The sequence below is a fragment of the Penicillium diatomitis genome, assembly GCF_028827545.1.
Source record: "Penicillium diatomitis strain IBT 30728 chromosome Unknown utg000001l_segment0_segment0, whole genome shotgun sequence".
Classification (NCBI taxonomy): domain Eukaryota; kingdom Fungi; phylum Ascomycota; class Eurotiomycetes; order Eurotiales; family Aspergillaceae; genus Penicillium; species Penicillium diatomitis.
Window position 1 is genome coordinate 2,811,448 of NW_026623173.1, and position 16,000 is coordinate 2,827,447.

The 16,000-nt window shown below is 52.0% G+C and overlaps 5 protein-coding genes across 5 annotated transcripts; 3 read left to right on the forward strand and 2 right to left on the reverse strand.

Moving 5' to 3' along the window:
• Positions 1–382: 382 nt before the first annotated feature.
• Positions 383–1,009, forward strand: N7539_000777 (Bys1 family protein; the record flags this gene model as incomplete). Its single annotated transcript, XM_056930381.1, has 1 exon — positions 383–1,009. One exon carries the CDS (start codon positions 383–385, stop codon positions 1,007–1,009), a length of 627 nt encoding a protein of 208 aa, XP_056794674.1.
• A 977-nt stretch (positions 1,010–1,986) lies between these two features.
• N7539_000778 (hydroxyacid-oxoacid transhydrogenase) lies at positions 1,987–3,676 on the forward strand (the record flags this gene model as incomplete). Its single annotated transcript, XM_056930382.1, has 2 exons — positions 1,987–2,467; positions 2,670–3,676. 2 exons carry the CDS (start codon positions 1,987–1,989, stop codon positions 3,674–3,676), a joined length of 1,488 nt encoding a protein of 495 aa, XP_056794675.1.
• A 433-nt stretch (positions 3,677–4,109) lies between these two features.
• N7539_000779 (Zn(II)2Cys6 transcription factor domain-containing protein) lies at positions 4,110–5,916 on the reverse strand (the record flags this gene model as incomplete). The annotated part of the gene is made up of 2 exons (XM_056930383.1): positions 4,110–5,702; positions 5,860–5,916. The coding sequence occupies 2 exons, from the start codon at positions 5,914–5,916 to the stop codon at positions 4,110–4,112; spliced, it is 1,650 nt and encodes a 549-aa protein (XP_056794676.1).
• Positions 5,917–9,559: 3,643 nt separating this feature from the next.
• Positions 9,560–11,526, forward strand: N7539_000780 (uncharacterized protein; the record flags this gene model as incomplete). The annotated part of the gene is made up of 3 exons (XM_056930384.1): positions 9,560–9,815; positions 9,886–10,132; positions 10,179–11,526. The coding sequence occupies 3 exons, from the start codon at positions 9,560–9,562 to the stop codon at positions 11,524–11,526; spliced, it is 1,851 nt and encodes a 616-aa protein (XP_056794677.1).
• Positions 11,527–12,958: 1,432 nt separating this feature from the next.
• Positions 12,959–14,797, reverse strand: N7539_000781 (uncharacterized protein; the record flags this gene model as incomplete). The annotated part of the gene is made up of 1 exon (XM_056930385.1): positions 12,959–14,797. The coding sequence occupies one exon, from the start codon at positions 14,795–14,797 to the stop codon at positions 12,959–12,961; it is 1,839 nt and encodes a 612-aa protein (XP_056794678.1).
• Positions 14,798–16,000: the final 1,203 nt, after the last annotated feature.

Sequence of the window (16,000 nt, forward strand, 5' to 3'; positions counted from 1 at the left end):
TACCCAACCATCCACCAACCCAGATCTATTCTTGGTAGGGAGGGCATCGAATGTGGACGCAAAGACTAAATTGCCCGAGAAATTGCATTCTACGGATCTCCCGGGCAGAGATGTTACCTCTGCGGTGGAATTGCAGGCTGCCATGGACTGGTCTGGCTACCCTTTTAAGGGCCAACGTGTGTTGTGAGCAAGGCAGGCATTCCTTCGGAAGACCAGCGCGCAAACATAAAGCTCGTGGTCCCTGCCTTGAACGTGTGTCTTGGACCTCATGCGACGTTATCATCTGTCTATCTCCCGCGATCTACACAACTTTGATTGTATAGCACCTGTTGAATCGACTACCCGAATACCGCACTGCTCGATTCTACCTCATCTTCCCAAGATGCTTTACTCTACCCTTACAATTCCCCTGTTGTCTCTGGCCTCTGTTGCCCTCGCCGTTCCAGGCAGCCACAACGTCCAAGATGCTTTGCCCTACGGCGCATTCCCTTCCTCATCTGCTTCGCCCTCCACGCTCTCAACGTCCGCCATCCCCAAACCGTCCTCTTCCTCCTCCGCAGCCGCCACACCCTCTACAGCACCCGCCGCGGCCCAGTCCCCAGCCAGCAGCACCGGTGTGGGCAAAGCCATCATACAGAACCACTGTGACACGCCCGTCTACGTCTGGTCCGTCGGTTCAACGACGCCCGCTCCCGCGGAAGTCTCGCCAGGCAGCGAGTACAGCGAGAGCTACCGATTGGACCACAGTTCGGGCGGCGTAGCCCTCAAGGTCAGCACCGAGGAGGATGGACTTTACAATAGCGCGCCTATGACTATCTTTGCCTACAACATCAACGGCCAGCAGGTCTGGTACGATCTTTCGGATGTCTTCGGGGACGCGTTCAAGGGTCATCCTGTTCAGTTGACTCCGGCGGAACCGGCTATCTACTGGGCCGATGGCGTTCGTCCGGCGGGTAGTCAGGTTCGAGTGCAGAATGCGTCGGATGACTTGACCTTGACGTTGTGTTAAGAGTTGCTTGGAGTGGAGTGCAGATATATTCGCTTGGCTCTCATTGACGTTTGCAATGCTGGCAGGCGGGGGACTGACAAGGATGAGTGTGAGCTGGTGGGAAGCGTTGTTTTGTTTGAATATTGATCACGTGGGACTGAACGCCACTGGAAATATATGAATCGCATGGCAATCCCTTGCAAAACGAAAAATAGCACCTTTCAAGTCTATTCTATCTTTTTTTTTGAAAAGTCCTCCCTGTCGGGGAATTTGTGTTTTCTATGACTGTTGCTCCAATCAACTAGTTCTGCTCCAATTTGGAGTCTGCAAGGAAGCTGATGTCACTCGATCCAAAGTACCTCGGCTCAGACAGGAACGTGCGGGGACTCGAATCGTCTCCGCAAATGCCGCTTCGTCTTCCGCCCCCAACTTTTCGTACTTTTGGGGGAAAAACCGCGGCGCAATGTCAACTGCGTTGAGATTTGGAGTCGATGGAATCTTCGATCGTCCACGGATTCCGTGGGGTAGGAGTCCATGGAGAATCAGGTCCTGGCGTGTTACACGCCTTCCTTTTCGACCCCTTCACAGTACGCCACTCAAACAAGAAAGTCCGAACCCGACGTTAATTAGTATATGAGTACTACCGGTACGACACTGGAGAAAGTATAAAACCAACACTCGGCGAGAAAGCCGATCTTGTGACGATTGAACTTTCTTTTCGAGTTCTTCAATTGCGTCCACTGTGACGGTCAACCCCTTCTTGGCCCCGCATTTCTTCATCTCTCGAGTTTCTCCAACCTTCTTCCTCCGACATCATCCCACTTCTCTCTCTGTCTCTGTCTCTCCATCTTACTGCCCATTCTCAACCCTAAACAGCTTCCCTTCTTCCTCTCCTTCTTCCTTTTCTTACCCATCCTTCCACTGCCTACACAGCAGTACCCATCCCCTTCCATCCTATCCCATCTCATATTCCCCGCATCATCCCCCCCCCCCAAAACATGGCCGCGCCCGCAATCCGCGTGGCTCGCACAGCCGCCACAAAAGCCCGTAGCCTGCTGGCCACAGTCCAATACACCCACCCCCCCAACTGCCCCTGCCACTCCAATCCCAACCATCACCACAACCACAAGACTCCCTCGCTCATGAACCATGTCAAGCGGCACCTGGCCACCCCCACCGACCCCTCCCGCGAAAAGGAATATGCCTTTGAGATGGCGGCGTCCAGCATCCGGTTCGGCCCCGGCTCGACCAAGGAGGTCGGCATGGACTTTAAGAATATGGGTGCCAAGCGCGTGTGCATCGTCACCGACTCGAACGTGGCCAAGTTGGATGCGATGAGGCAGGCTGTGGAGGGGCTGACGAGGGAGGGGATCGAGTTCACGATTTATGATAAGGTGAGGACGGAGCCCAAGGATAGCTCGGTCAAGGAGGCGATTGCGTTTGCGAAACCGTATAATCCGGATGCGTTCCTTGCTGTTGGTATGTTTTTCGTCTCCGAGTCGTTGTGGATTTCTTTGCCGTATATACTCTTGTTCGATGATACAATATCCGGACGGGCTGTGACTATATGCACATATCAACGCCCGGCTCCCTCCCAAGCCCAAAAAAAAAAGAAGAAAAACAAGAAAAGAAAAGAATGAAAGATTCTTAACTCTCAGAATAGAGCTAACAATCACTCCAGGTGGTGGCTCCGTCATCGACACGGCCAAACTCATGAATCTATACACCGTCTACCCCGAAGCCGACTTCCTCGACTTTGTCAACGCCCCCCTCGGCAAAGGTCTCCCCGTCGCAAAGCGACTTCTCCCCCTCGTCGCCGTCCCAACAACAGCAGGCACGGGCTCCGAAACCACCGGTACCGCCATCTTCGATCTCGTCTCGAAAAAGGCCAAAACCGGCATCGCCCACCGCAACCTCAAGCCCACCCTCGGCATCTGCGACCCTCTCAACACGCGCACCATGCCCTCGGCCGTCCACGCCTCCTCGGGCCTCGACGTGCTCTGCCACGCCCTCGAGTCCTGGACCGCCATCCCCTATAACGAGCGCACGCCCCGGCCCACCAACCCCATCAACAGACCCGCCTACCAAGGCGCAAACCCCATCTCCGACATCTTCTCCCTGCAGGCCCTCCGCAGCACCGTGCAGTATCTGCCTCGCGCGGTACGCGACCCGGACGACCATGACGCGCAGTCGAACATGCTTCTCGCCGCCACTTTGGCAGGCGTGGGCTTCGGCAACGCCGGCGTGCATCTGTGCCACGGAATGAGTTATCCCATCTCAAGCCAGAACCCAGGCTACAAGCATGTGGGCTATGATGTTGACCACCCGATTATCCCCCACGGTGTCTCTGTCGCGGTGACCGCGCCCGCGGTGTTCCGGTTCACGGCCGCGTCGAATCCAGACCGTCATTTGGCGGCCGCGGAGGCGTTCGGCGTGGACATAAGCAATGTGAAGCGGGAGAGTGCGGGCGAAGTGCTGGGTGAGGCGATTGCCAACTTTTTGATCAAGTTGGGTGATCAGCCGAGAGGCTTGAAAGATTTGGGCTTCAAGGCGGCGGATGTGGAGGGTTTGGTCGAGGGGACGATTCCGCAGAAGCGAGTCTTGATGTTGGCGCCGAACTTGAGTGAAGAGTTGGAGGCCGAGAGGGGAGAGTTGCGGAAGTTGTTGGAAGAGTCGCTGGAGTATTAAGCAGCGGGGCGTATGAAGATGGAGAGGCATCTTCGAAACAAAAGAAAGAAAAGGAATTTAAGAACACCACTCGGGCGGGACTTTTTGTGTATTTCGGATTCGGCGTCAAGAACATGACATAACTCAAGTGTACTTGTTTAGGTGACCCTCGAGGAGTTTGGGCATATTCCATACGGTAGAAAAGAAAAATCGTATTGAACACTCAATGTCACATCGACTGGATACCTATTGGCGTAAATGTCAAATCTTCAAACGGGTGCGATGCCATTGCGTCCGTGTGGACGTAAACAAGGTAGAGAACACGAGCAAACCACCCAGACCTGCTGATGCAGTCGCTGCAAGAAGCAAAGCTGGTATAAGTGGGGACAGGCAACTCAAAACGATGCAAATCATGCCACATATCATCATAGCTGGGATTACATTATAACGACTATCAGGAAGCCTCCGCTTCTTCCTGAACATCTTCCGACACCGAGCCCGTCTCCAAAATCTTCGTTCCCAGCATCCCCATCGACGAAGCAACGCGATCCAGCCAAATGACCGCACGTGGGTCATTCTGATCAGAAGTTTGTGAAGGGCCTCGGCCGAGTTCTGAGGAAATTCGAAACGGCAGTGTGAAAGTCTTAGGTCGACTCGTCGTCGAGGAAGGGGGGGACAGGGATCGTGCACTGCCATCACTCGGCGGCGTGTCCCAGATGGATTCGGGCGAGAGTTCTTCAATCACACAGATCCGGAGTGAATCTTCCAGCCGATCTTGCAGCTGACCAAGAGTAGTGAGCACATTCTCCGCTCCGCGGAGTAAGAGTGAAGGGCCGGTTTCCGGAAAGATCTCCGGCACGGGCCCGACGAAAGTGTTCGGGCGGCGAACGATACCCTGTTGTCGCTGGCCGTGAGCAGTAATGGACAAACGAAGTTCTGCCGTCAAGGCACGTAATTTGGTAGCAGTGTCGTGAATGCGTTGCAACAGCGCTTCCACCGCATCTCGATCCATACTCGTCGAATCCGCGGCGAGCTCCCGAGTCTCACTGATATATCGCGGGCATTTAGCAATCTCAATAAAGACTTTGTCTGAGATGATTGCATATGCAGACCATTCCCCTGGCTTCTTGGCGTCCTCAGTCATATTTCGTATGGTATAATCCTGCCACTCAGGTTGATCCAAAAAGCATGGTTTCCCCTGATACACCGCGGTCGCGATATGGAAGCCCCGAAATGCGATCCAGCATGATCTTCCGAATCCAGAATCATGCAGCGCTGGACCGCGACTTTCCATCAGCCTCCTCACTGCGTCCGAATGGACCACCCAAGCGTCGGGACTGGTCCGAGCATACATCTCGTAAACGCTGAGCATCATTGCTGTGCAGACCATGTTATCCGATAGCGCATGCTCATTGCGAGAAAGTGAGCGAATAAGCTCATTCAATGAGAGGCCATACATGCGTCGACTCGTTCGCATCAAGACTGGGTCTTGAGTCAGATGGGCCAAATAGACCGAACTCAGACAACAAATCGCTGTGTCCAAATATGCATCTTGGCCAAAGTTCAGGACAATGAATTCGGCAAAGCCAAGCTCGTTGCCTGCCCGGAACCGATTGTGAAAGTACAATGTTGGAAATGATGCACTGATGAAATCTAGGAAAAGCTGAGGCTGCGCCGCTCGAAAAGTCTTGCGTACCAACGAGGGCGTTACATTTTCGTCTAGGGTCACTGCAGCCGTGTGACGACGCATGAGAGCAATGGCGTTGGCGCGCACAATCCCCGCGGCACCCAAGAGCGGCTCTGACGCGCTGGTATCCCCCTGCGGCGTAACCGACGACGTCGGTTTGCTGCTCGAGGTCGGAGTGCTTGGACCTGATGTGCTAGGGCCCTTTGAGGTTCCGCGACCGCGGCCTCGACCGCGCGTAGTGGAGCGATGGCGACGTTGGAGGTTTGGCCCCTCATCTTGAAAACGAAAGACGCGGCGATATCCTGGGCAGGCGCGGCCATATCGTTGACACTGCGTGCATTCCGGCACAGCTTCGTCGCACTGTGAAACACTTTTGCTCAGTCCTATCCGGCGCAAAGACAAGGAATATTTCTCCCGCTCAATAACATGCTCGGCGTGCAACAGGTAAGACGAGGATGGGAACTGAAGAGAGGTGCTATCTGGGAATCAAGGCAGTCGTGCATATGTAGAGACTTACTTTGATATGTCTCTCGCGACATAGCGCACAACCAGTACTGTGAGGGACCCCGACCATGGTGGGTAATGGCGAGAATTTCAATGGCACATGACTCTTGCGTAGGAAGGGTGCTTTATCGCCCGTTGACGGATAGCATCACCGGCGGGGATGTACTTTGCTTTAAATGGCGTAGCTGCGGGGATCCAAAATTGGTGTCCCGGATGAACCTGCGCGTGGTGAGAGTCCAAATTATGATCTCCACCCTGTCGGGAAGCTGTGGGGGTGGGAGATCTGAAATTAAACAAGGCCTGCAGACCCTGCCTGACTCGAGTCAAGCTTCGGGCGCAGAGGAACAAGACGACAAGCAGACGTGGATCATCCAAGAGCGAGACGAGGGAGCCGTATGATCATGGGAAATCCCACTGGACCCGTAAGAAGTCGGTACAATGTGTAATGGCCTGGAGAAATGGCAGAAGAGAAAGAGAAAAGAAAGGAAGAGAATTGGACCCGGGCAAGCGCAGGTTTAGATGGCCACTAAAGGATCTCGTCTTGACCCGTTTGGGAAAACTTCCCCAGTTTATTCTATCCAGCTCGTGGCTTGGCACGATAAGACGACACCAAGAAAGGCCTTTCCTGGGTGTCTTTTGATCTCTTTTGGGTTCCGGGATGTGCCGCCCTGACGATTTGGAGAAAGTGAACGGAAAGACAAGCACAGTGGAGAGGTGAAGATGGAGGAGAAAAAAAAGGTGAAAAGCACAGGATCAAGACTTGACCCACGTAGAAGAAGACGAGGCCAAACTTGTGCCAAGCAACGCGGCGCTAACAAGAGTTCTACCCAAGTCGATTCCCCCCAAGGCTAGTAATGCATACTCGGGCGCGAAGTGCTGTGATACAAACTGGACTTTTTTCATTCGTGTTGAAGGTATGGTAATCTCTGCCTCCTCTGCCATTTCCACGACGGACAAGGGAAGACTCGTGCGGGAAACAGGATCCTTGCCATCAGAACCCCCCCAGCTTTCTCTCTTACCCCAGGATCGACAGGGCATCCGAGGGCGCACTCGATATGGTAGGAGGCCATGTGGCTGAACCTGAATAGCAAAAGTGACGCAATGTGGTCACTCGTCCTGACAGATAGGGTTTCCGACCATCTGTCAAGTTTATAACCGTCAAAAATATTGGGACGGTACGGCTCCACATATTGACACTGACTTGACTCTCCAGATCAAATTTCCATAGGCCCCTTTTTAGTAGTGAAGAGGCTGAAGGGAAGGGGGAAGGCCGGGCAACGATGAGTCCAAGCTCTAGATTGCCGCAAAAATGTGGTCGATGCGCGGTTGACTGTGCGGTGCAGTGTGCACGGCCCGGATGATCCGAGTAAGACGTAAGACTCGTGTCGCAAGAGTGCAGACTCGACGCAGAACTTGGGAGCCGTTGCCATAGATCGACGCATTGTTTCCAGACGTGACGACGGTCGCCTTTATTGCTCTACATCGAAGGTGCTTAGCCGTCTTTGGTACGCGCGAGTGGTTCCATCGTCTCAACCCGACATGCTCGAAGAAGAGTGACGGGTCTGGTTCGACTTGATGGGGTAGCATCCGTGGATGCCTCGAGATCTTGAGAGAGGCTTGACAGCTTCCATGCGGCAAAGGCTGCGTTCGCAGAACGTGGAAATGTGTATTGCGTGTATCCGAGGTACAGGGTTTGTGTAGATCAAAAGTGAATAGTTGCATCTCGTCAAAAATGATTAGGCACGGTTTGCCTGAACTGGCTTTGTCAAAGAATGTTTGAACATCGTAGCTTCTGAGAGTATGTGAAACTACCCCCCGGCTGCGCTATCGGCCTTCGACTTGGAAAAAGACTGGAATTAGCACCTGTTTCACTTCCAGTGGGCTAGAAAGCTTGAGAGGGAGAAGCCATGCAAATTCAAAGCTAAGTTGGTGGTGGTGTGTGGGAGTGGGACATGCTTTACCCACTAGCCTGAGATCTCAAAAACAAGGCCTGTGTTAGATAAGAAAACAAAGCCAGGAAGGTGGTGTTAAATGAAATCTGACGATCAGACGAGAGGTGTATGATTGTGTCATGTGAAGCTACTATGGGATGAAGGGACAAAGAGCGAGCACCGTCTCCAAGGTGCAGGATGCGTCGAGAAAACAAAGGACGAGAGGCGAGTCCGAGGTACGAGAGATATTAACGCAACAAAGGTTAAGACGAGTCGAGGGAACATGAGAAGAACACAAAATTTGAGATGAAAAGATGTGTCCACGACATGGGACGAATCCCAACTGTAAGACAACAGATGCAAGAAAGAACAAGGAGCGTAGATCGACATCAAGATCAAAGGTGCATCGACGGAGTAAAAATGGCATTTTGAGTGAGGGCAAAGGCGGGTCCCGTGACTTTTCATGGTAAGAAGCAGGAGCAACATGAACACTATTGAAGGGCTTAATATCGCGCCATTTTCTCTTTCACGCTCGAATCGCTCTTTCCAGATGCATTTCAAAAAATTGTATGAGTATCTCCATGTAATTGACCCTGACTTCTGTTGGCTTCAAGCAAACCATTTGATCATGACCAATTTTTGATGCATTCATATCGCTTCGTGAATGGAATCTAGCATTCGCATCACTATGTGAGTCTCGTTCCCGGTTTTTCTCAAACGGACAGAAAATGAGATATGTAAGAGCAGGGTTGCTTCACGTTGGGCTCTAGGTAATCTTAGGGCCCTACGCATTAGCATTACTACCAAAAGGCCCGTGTGGGCCTTGGACGGGGCACAGGTTCGTTGTTGTTGTTTTATAGAACCCACTACTCGTCTCACTAGAGTTCAGGAAGAACGTGATCATTATGTAAAGGAAAAATATTCCATTGTTTGTCTCAAGACACGTTGGATGGGAAACATTCAGACCTTCCGTGTTTTACACCGACACCGCGGACCTTCCATTTTCAACTTTGAAGATGAGGAATGAAGTAACAATGGTTATCCTTCCAGAATCCTCCGCAGCTCATGTAAGCGAGGGGCAAAATTTTTGCGTGTTGTTTGATACATGAAATGAAATGAGCAAAATCACGGAATATCATTCATTACTCTATAGAGCTAGACAATCACCGCGCCTGGGCTCAGCCTTTTATCACCCTTTGGGCGTCAAGACGCCTGGAGCTCCAAGAAAGATATCAATTGATGGATCCTGATGGTGGTCCTTAAGACTTTTGAAAAATCACCTAGTCGAGTATTCGTGAATGATATTCACAATCGCCGTGCTGCGATACATGGCGGCGGGTTTGTCCTTCAGTCCAGCGGTGATTGAGAACAATGCTAGACGGATGACGGCTGGCACGTATTGACGTTCCGTGATGTATCGTCGCAGAAGAATCATAACGAATATAGCCCTGCGATGGACACAATTGTGCTTCAAGATGGTATTTCGCGGATCCACGCAGAACCCATGCGGGCCCCAAGACATGAATAGGCAAGAAGTAATCCATTCACATCGGTGCCTGCGAATCGGGGCCCTGCCTCATTCAGTGCGCCTGCCCCGACAATAGGCTTCCTTTCCCAAACATCTTTCTCCTCTTCATCATTCTCACATCTTCCTCGTTCTTTCATTCATCATCCTATTCAACCTTCACTCATTCCTCCGTTAGCTCACCTTATTCTCTCGTTATCTCCTCGTTGGACCAAGACTTCTTGGTGTTCAATCTTTTATCCTTCCCTGCTGCCATCATGTCCTCTCCCCAGAGAAAGCCTCAACAGGTTCTCGTCTTAGGAGACATCCATGAATCTGCTGTCGAGTACCTGGGCGGGTTCATGACCACTGTTCACCCGTCCCAAGTACTGGGGGAGCACGAACTGTTGCGGTTGGTCCCGGACTTTGATGCCCTCATTGTTCGATCCGATACCAAAGTCACCGGGGCACTTCTGCGAGCTGGCCACAAGTTGAAGGTGGTTGCTCGTGCCGGTGTTGGCGTTGACAACATCGGTAGGCTCTTTGGCCAAGAAAGAATGATCTCAAATTGTTTATGTTGCTGACCAAAGACTTTCGATTCTAGATGTTCAGGAAGCAACCCGGCTGGGCATCTTCGTGATCAATGAACCAGCAGGCAACGTGGCAGCGGCAGCGGAGCATACTATTGCCCTGATGATGACCTTGGCAAGACAAATTCATGTTGCCAATAACCATGTCAAGTCTGGTGGATGGCATCGGAGTCGCTTTGAGGGTGTACAAGTTAGGGGCAAAGTCCTAGGCATTGTCGGTTTTGGCAAAGGCAAGTCACTCGTGGTGCCATGGTACTTTCTGTTGGTTTCTTCAGTCTGACGTTTACTCTCTTGCAGTGGGCTGCAGAGTTGATCAGTTGGCCAAAGGTCTTGGTATGCGGGTGATTGCTTACGACCCCTACATCGCAACCCACGCCGCGAAAGAGATCGAACGCTTCGATGACCTGACGATGTTACTTCCGCAAGTCGATTTCCTCACAATCCATGCGCCTCTGAACGAGTCAACAAAGGGGATCATTGGAGCTAGAGAGCTGGCGAAGATGAAGCCTGGTTCTCGAATCCTGAATGTATCCCGCGGTGGAACGATCGATGAAGGTGCTTTGCTTGCCTCGCTTGAGTCAGGCCATCTTGCTGGAGCCGCTTTGGATGTCTTTGGCAGCGAACCCCCCAGAGCTGACTCCACCTCCGCCAAGCTCATTGCTCATATGCACGTTGTAGCAACGCCACATATCGGTGCGATTACCGCCGAAGCTTTGGAAACCACATCCTGGTTGATCTGTCAAGAAGTTATTGATATCCTGGTGAAAGGCATGCCGGCTCGAAACACCGTCAACGCTGCGCGGAGCTCAATCGAGGAACATGACATGATTGAGCCATTCGTCAGATTGGCCGAGCAAATGGGTATGTGGTATGCCCAGCGATTTCCTCGATCGGTCGGTCGTAATATGGCCACTACTACCTTTGAGCTCCGTTACCGAGGATGCCTGGGCACGATAGTCAACACGAAGCCTTTGTTCGCGGGATTCATCAGGGGACTCTTGGGTCCAAGGAGTGGGCCTCATGGTCGACCTGTGAGCGTTGTGAACGCAGACATTGTGGCACGCGAGCGTGGTGTCGTGGTCAGGGAGGTTCTCAACTGTGTGCCAGACGGACAGACTTGGCACACTGATTCAGTCACTCTTGTGGCACGATCATCACTCTCAGCATCAACGCGCATCCATGGAATCGTCGAACCATGCGACAAGTGCACAGAAGGATTTACCCCTGACATGGACAAGCGTCAGGTTCCGTGTCATTGTTGCCCAACAATCGTGTGCCTCGACCGGTTTAAGACGCAGATTGTACCCGATGGCAATCTTCTGATATGCGAGTACGAGGATGAACCTGCCATGATTGAGATGGTGGAGGACTTCCTGTCAGACATGAACATCAAAGCCAATGAGACGACTGTGTATTCGGTGTGCCCTGATCTCGATCTTCGTCAGGAGATGGAAATTAATAACTCTGATGAAGATGACAATGTGCTTGATCCCACCGATCAAGATGAAAGTACTGACTCCGACGACGATACTCCTCCACCTCTGGGGCAGATGAAGTTGATGGTTGTGAAGACGGACCGTGAGGTGCCAGCAAGAGTCGCAGAGCTGCTGACCGTGGTGCACGGGCTACCGGATGCATATGTACTGCGATTCTGATGAGAGCCAAGGCGTGACTCTGTGGGATGAAGGCTTTTTGTCAGACGGGAAGGTTTGCATCCAATGTACGAGTATTGTGTGAGTGATTCATTATGATGGTTGTGCCATGATTAAATGAAAGTGTTATTGTTACTACATCCTTACTCTTTGGGGAGAAGCGTACCTTGAGAGTCCCAGTGAGAACTTACCACGCAGAACATGATGATCCTGTTAGCCTCCAGGTACAGGGTGGTTCAATAGTACCTACATTGAACCAAACCCCGACCCCCTGCGATAACGTGTACCCACCCAACATACCTCATCAATGTTGTGGTACACGAGGTAGCTGGTCGATGCCTGCGAGTAGCTGGGTGGGTGGGCTTCGGCGAAAATTTTTGGCCACTCGATTAAAAAACGACAAATGTTGAGAAACTGATTTGTGAATCTAATTCACATTGACCATTCATTTCAGGATCTTACATCGATTTGTTGACGGCCAATTGATGGTGATCTTGTCTCCGGCCGAGCACCGAGATACGTCTTGGAACATCGACGTGATGGGAGCGAGCATTTGAGTCTTGTACCTGGCAGAAAAGGCGCAAACCTGAGGTCGAGGGTTCAGATCGGGGTAACGCGACTTTTTCTTCTCTTTTGCCCTTCCTTTGCTTTTCTCTATCTTTCCACTGGGAGAGTACACATACGTCGTTGGAGCCAGAGAGCTTTTCCAGCATCGATTCCAGCGCGTTTGAGAAGGGTATGCTTACGTGTACCATGTAGTCCATATGTACTGCGTTCTCTCTTTACTGGCTGCTGTCTGCTTTCTACGTATTCTTTTGACCTGCTTCGTCTGGGTACTGGACGATGATGTACTAGCATAGGGATCGATATGGCTATCAAAGACGGTCTCGGGTTTTCGCTCCTCCGAGCGTACGGGGATGTCATCTACAGAGTGACCGGTTCTGTTACTGATGCTAGGTTGTGGATTTGTTTGTTGTTTATTATCGACTAGGTGGTTGATGGCAGATTCTATTGTGGATGTTGAATGTGGATGTGTGGTGAAGAGGTCCAGCCCATCCGTTCGTCTGCCCGGTATCTCTTTTCCTTGCAAATGTCTCCGGGCAGGAGTTGACCTCCTTATGAGGAATCGTTCTAGACTCCGGTTTACATTGTACGTCTGGAATGTTGCACGTGGGATGAAGAAGATTGGATATGTGACGCCATGAGTTTGAAAGATGCTATTGAGCGAGTACCGACACGAAAAACTAAATGGTGGTAGATCTGGGCAAAATCATTCCATTCGAAAACCGCACTATCAGAGCTTGTGCATGGAACATGAAACCTGTGCGCAAAGGGTATCGCAGAAAAGAACACTTGAGACTGTCATGAGGATTGAGAGAATCATGGTCATGAACATGAACATGAACATGCACATGCACATCCGATGTAAAAGGCATCAGAACATCGAACTCCGCTTTTTGTCCAACTTGTTCCTCGGTCTGGCTTCGCCTTCTTCCTTGTGTCGCAGAAAGCCAAAGAGGCTGCTTTTCTTCGGAGTCAGATGTGGCCGCGGCTGCTGGGACTGCTGAGACTGCTGTGGTCTTCCATTTGACCCCATCACTCCATTGACAGACTGAGGAAATCCCACTGTGGATTGAGGTCTTGTTGGCTGGGGTCGAGGGGGCATAAGATTGATCGTCGATTGTGCTCGAGGGTCAAGGCCACCGCCGCCGGCAGAGGCGCGCATGTAGGGGCCATTCGGCACCAAGGACAAGGATGAAGCGCTTGGAGGCAGTCGCTGTGGCTGTTGAGGCGGGATATATGAGTATGAAGTGGAGTGATTGTGCGATGACCTCGCCGGTCTCGTTTGACGGGCTGGTAGATTTGGGCGCGGCGATGGGGCTGTGGCGGGTGGGTGAGCACTGGCGTCGGCAGTGCCAATTGACTGGATTCTGGCGCGCACTTGCTGTTCCTCTTGGCCGTACAACTGTTGGAGGCGTTCAGTCTCAGCGTCGATCTCGGCTTGTCGTTGACGCTGAGCCTCTTCTGCGGCGCGCTTTTCTGCTTCGAGAAGCTCTTGCGTTCGCCGCTCTTCTACCTCTGCCCGAGAGTCGATGCGAGAACGCCCGGATGAGGAAGGATTGCCAAGCCGGGGCGGAGACTGTTTCGCTGTGGCGTGCGCCGCAGAACTACCAATTGGCTTTGGAGATGATATTGTTGATGATGACGATGGTGTCGAGGATGAAATCTGGGTTGCGGTAATGGTTTGACCCGGAACACCTCCAGTCGCGGGTCTACTCGCACTGGCCACAGGAGGCGAGGGAGCTCCCGGTACAATGTGAAAAGCCTCTTTAGCAGGGCCAAAGAAGATGTCCCGAATCGCCACGGCCGCAAGGAGCAACACCACCTCCAGACCTTTGAAATCCTCCATTTCCACGCGATACAAGTTGGGCTCATAGAGCGTCAGCTCACGAAGGCCCTGAAACAACGCGACTGTGATATCCGGCTCCCGGGTCTTGGTTCGCGTATCCGGGATCGTCGTTGATTTGCCGTGCAGCAAACAGGACAAGTCCTTGGAGAGCTTGCCGTCCTTGCGCCAGCTGAACCGCAACTTGGGAGTAATATCCGCCGCCGCCGGGTCGCTCTGGGTCTGATCGAGCGTGGACGAAGAAGGCATCCTGAACGTTCGCTGCGGCATTTCGAATTCCCATCGTGCGGGCTTGTTCCATGATTTTGATTTGTGTTTGACTTTGATCTGCTGGTCTGGGTTGTATAATTGAATGACGAACTCGGTCGGGAGGATGGGCTCGGGCGGAGGCACCACGCCGCCATTCGCCCGGATCACGTCGGCTGACAGGGTCGGTTGAGTCCAATCTGGAGTTACGGCGACTTCGCCGTAGACAATGTCCGAGACATAGGGGTCGTAAAGGGCGACGCCGTAGTGATTTTTGGAGGTGGGGAGACTCGGGTCCAGGTACCGAAGGTTGTATGCAGGTTCGGCCTCGTTCCCATTTTGACGGTGGTAGATGGGACTCTGGTGGGTGTTCTTCGCATTACTCTTGAGGAAGAACGCTACAGGTTGGCCCCCAAGACCTGTCAGTCCAGAGCACACGACATGGGGATATCCATTGCTAACGGGGCTCAGCGGAGCGCAGCTGTTGCAATGACGTCGTGGGACAAAGAGGAGAACGAGGGGAGGCCGGAGGACAGAAGGAAAGGGGACGAGGGATTTGAGCCACGAGATCAAGAGATGCCGGATATGCAAGTACTCACTTGGTAGATTCTCATCAATCATCATCAATCATCTGGACCGAAGATACTGCCGAGGGAGAGAGGAGAAGGAGGAAGTGAGACACGATATCATCAGACGAGGCAATAAATCAACACATGATCCAGGCACCTCCCGCAGAATTAAAGCGGAGCCCTTCGTGTCAAGACTCAAGAGAGCCAAGCCAAGCCCGTGACAAACCCCAAGTTCTCAAATCTGCGTTCTGCGCCACAAGATGCGCGACCGGCAGCTAAAAATAGGAGGTAAGTCAAGTTGTGGAGATGGTCTCCAGCTTGCGACTTCTTTCTGCCATTCAATGGTCTAAGACTTGTCAACCAACTCAATGAGCTCCGACATTGCGATCAAAGAAATCTTTCTTTCGGGCACCTTGCCTTGCATGCACACCGGATACGAGGGTCTATATTCTCATCGTCGGAGTCTTGGTTCTGTCTGACCTTGAAGTTGCTCGAGAAGGCATCCAGATTCCGGGGAACATGTGCCTGGAAGTCTCCACTATCACGGCTATGCTCCTCCAAGCTGTGGAGATGCGGCAGTGGCACTGCATGTCAAGGAGCACTTTCACTAGGGAGTATTGACGCATATTAGCTATTAAACACTTTTTACATGTGCATTTCACTTGATGCAGATATGCGTATGCACGTTAGATTCCGCTTATTATACCGCATTATTTTCACGTATTCTGCCCTGCATGTCGCAGGTACCCGTGGCACAATCATGCTGCCTACTGCGTTGGCGTCGGATGCGCAGCAGGGACACGTACCATCGAATATTTGACTGAAAACACAGCCTTTGTACGTTGAAGATGACGTTGAATCTGGCAGAAGCTTCTTCAAATGAACCCTGCCCTGCTAAGCCCCGGAACTGGACTCAGACAAGGGGATCCTGGTGGCTCAAGGAAAAGGGATTTGCATTGCACATTATCATAATCTAAGTAACATATCGCATCAGGCACTGGCCAACAACAAGGACCAGGTAGATCATTTGAAAAATTGCTTGCGTGAGTTGCTAAGCCACCCTCAATGACCTGCTAATTGTTAATCTTCGCTCTTTCAGATTGCAGAGAAGGGTAAACCTGGCTATGGGCCATGTCGATTGTATGGGTCGGAAGCGGCGAACCATGGATCAAGTCGAATATCTCTATAGTCAGACTCACAACAGACCAACGCGGAAAGTATGTGACAGAAACTCGCATCGCAGCCACAAGATTCT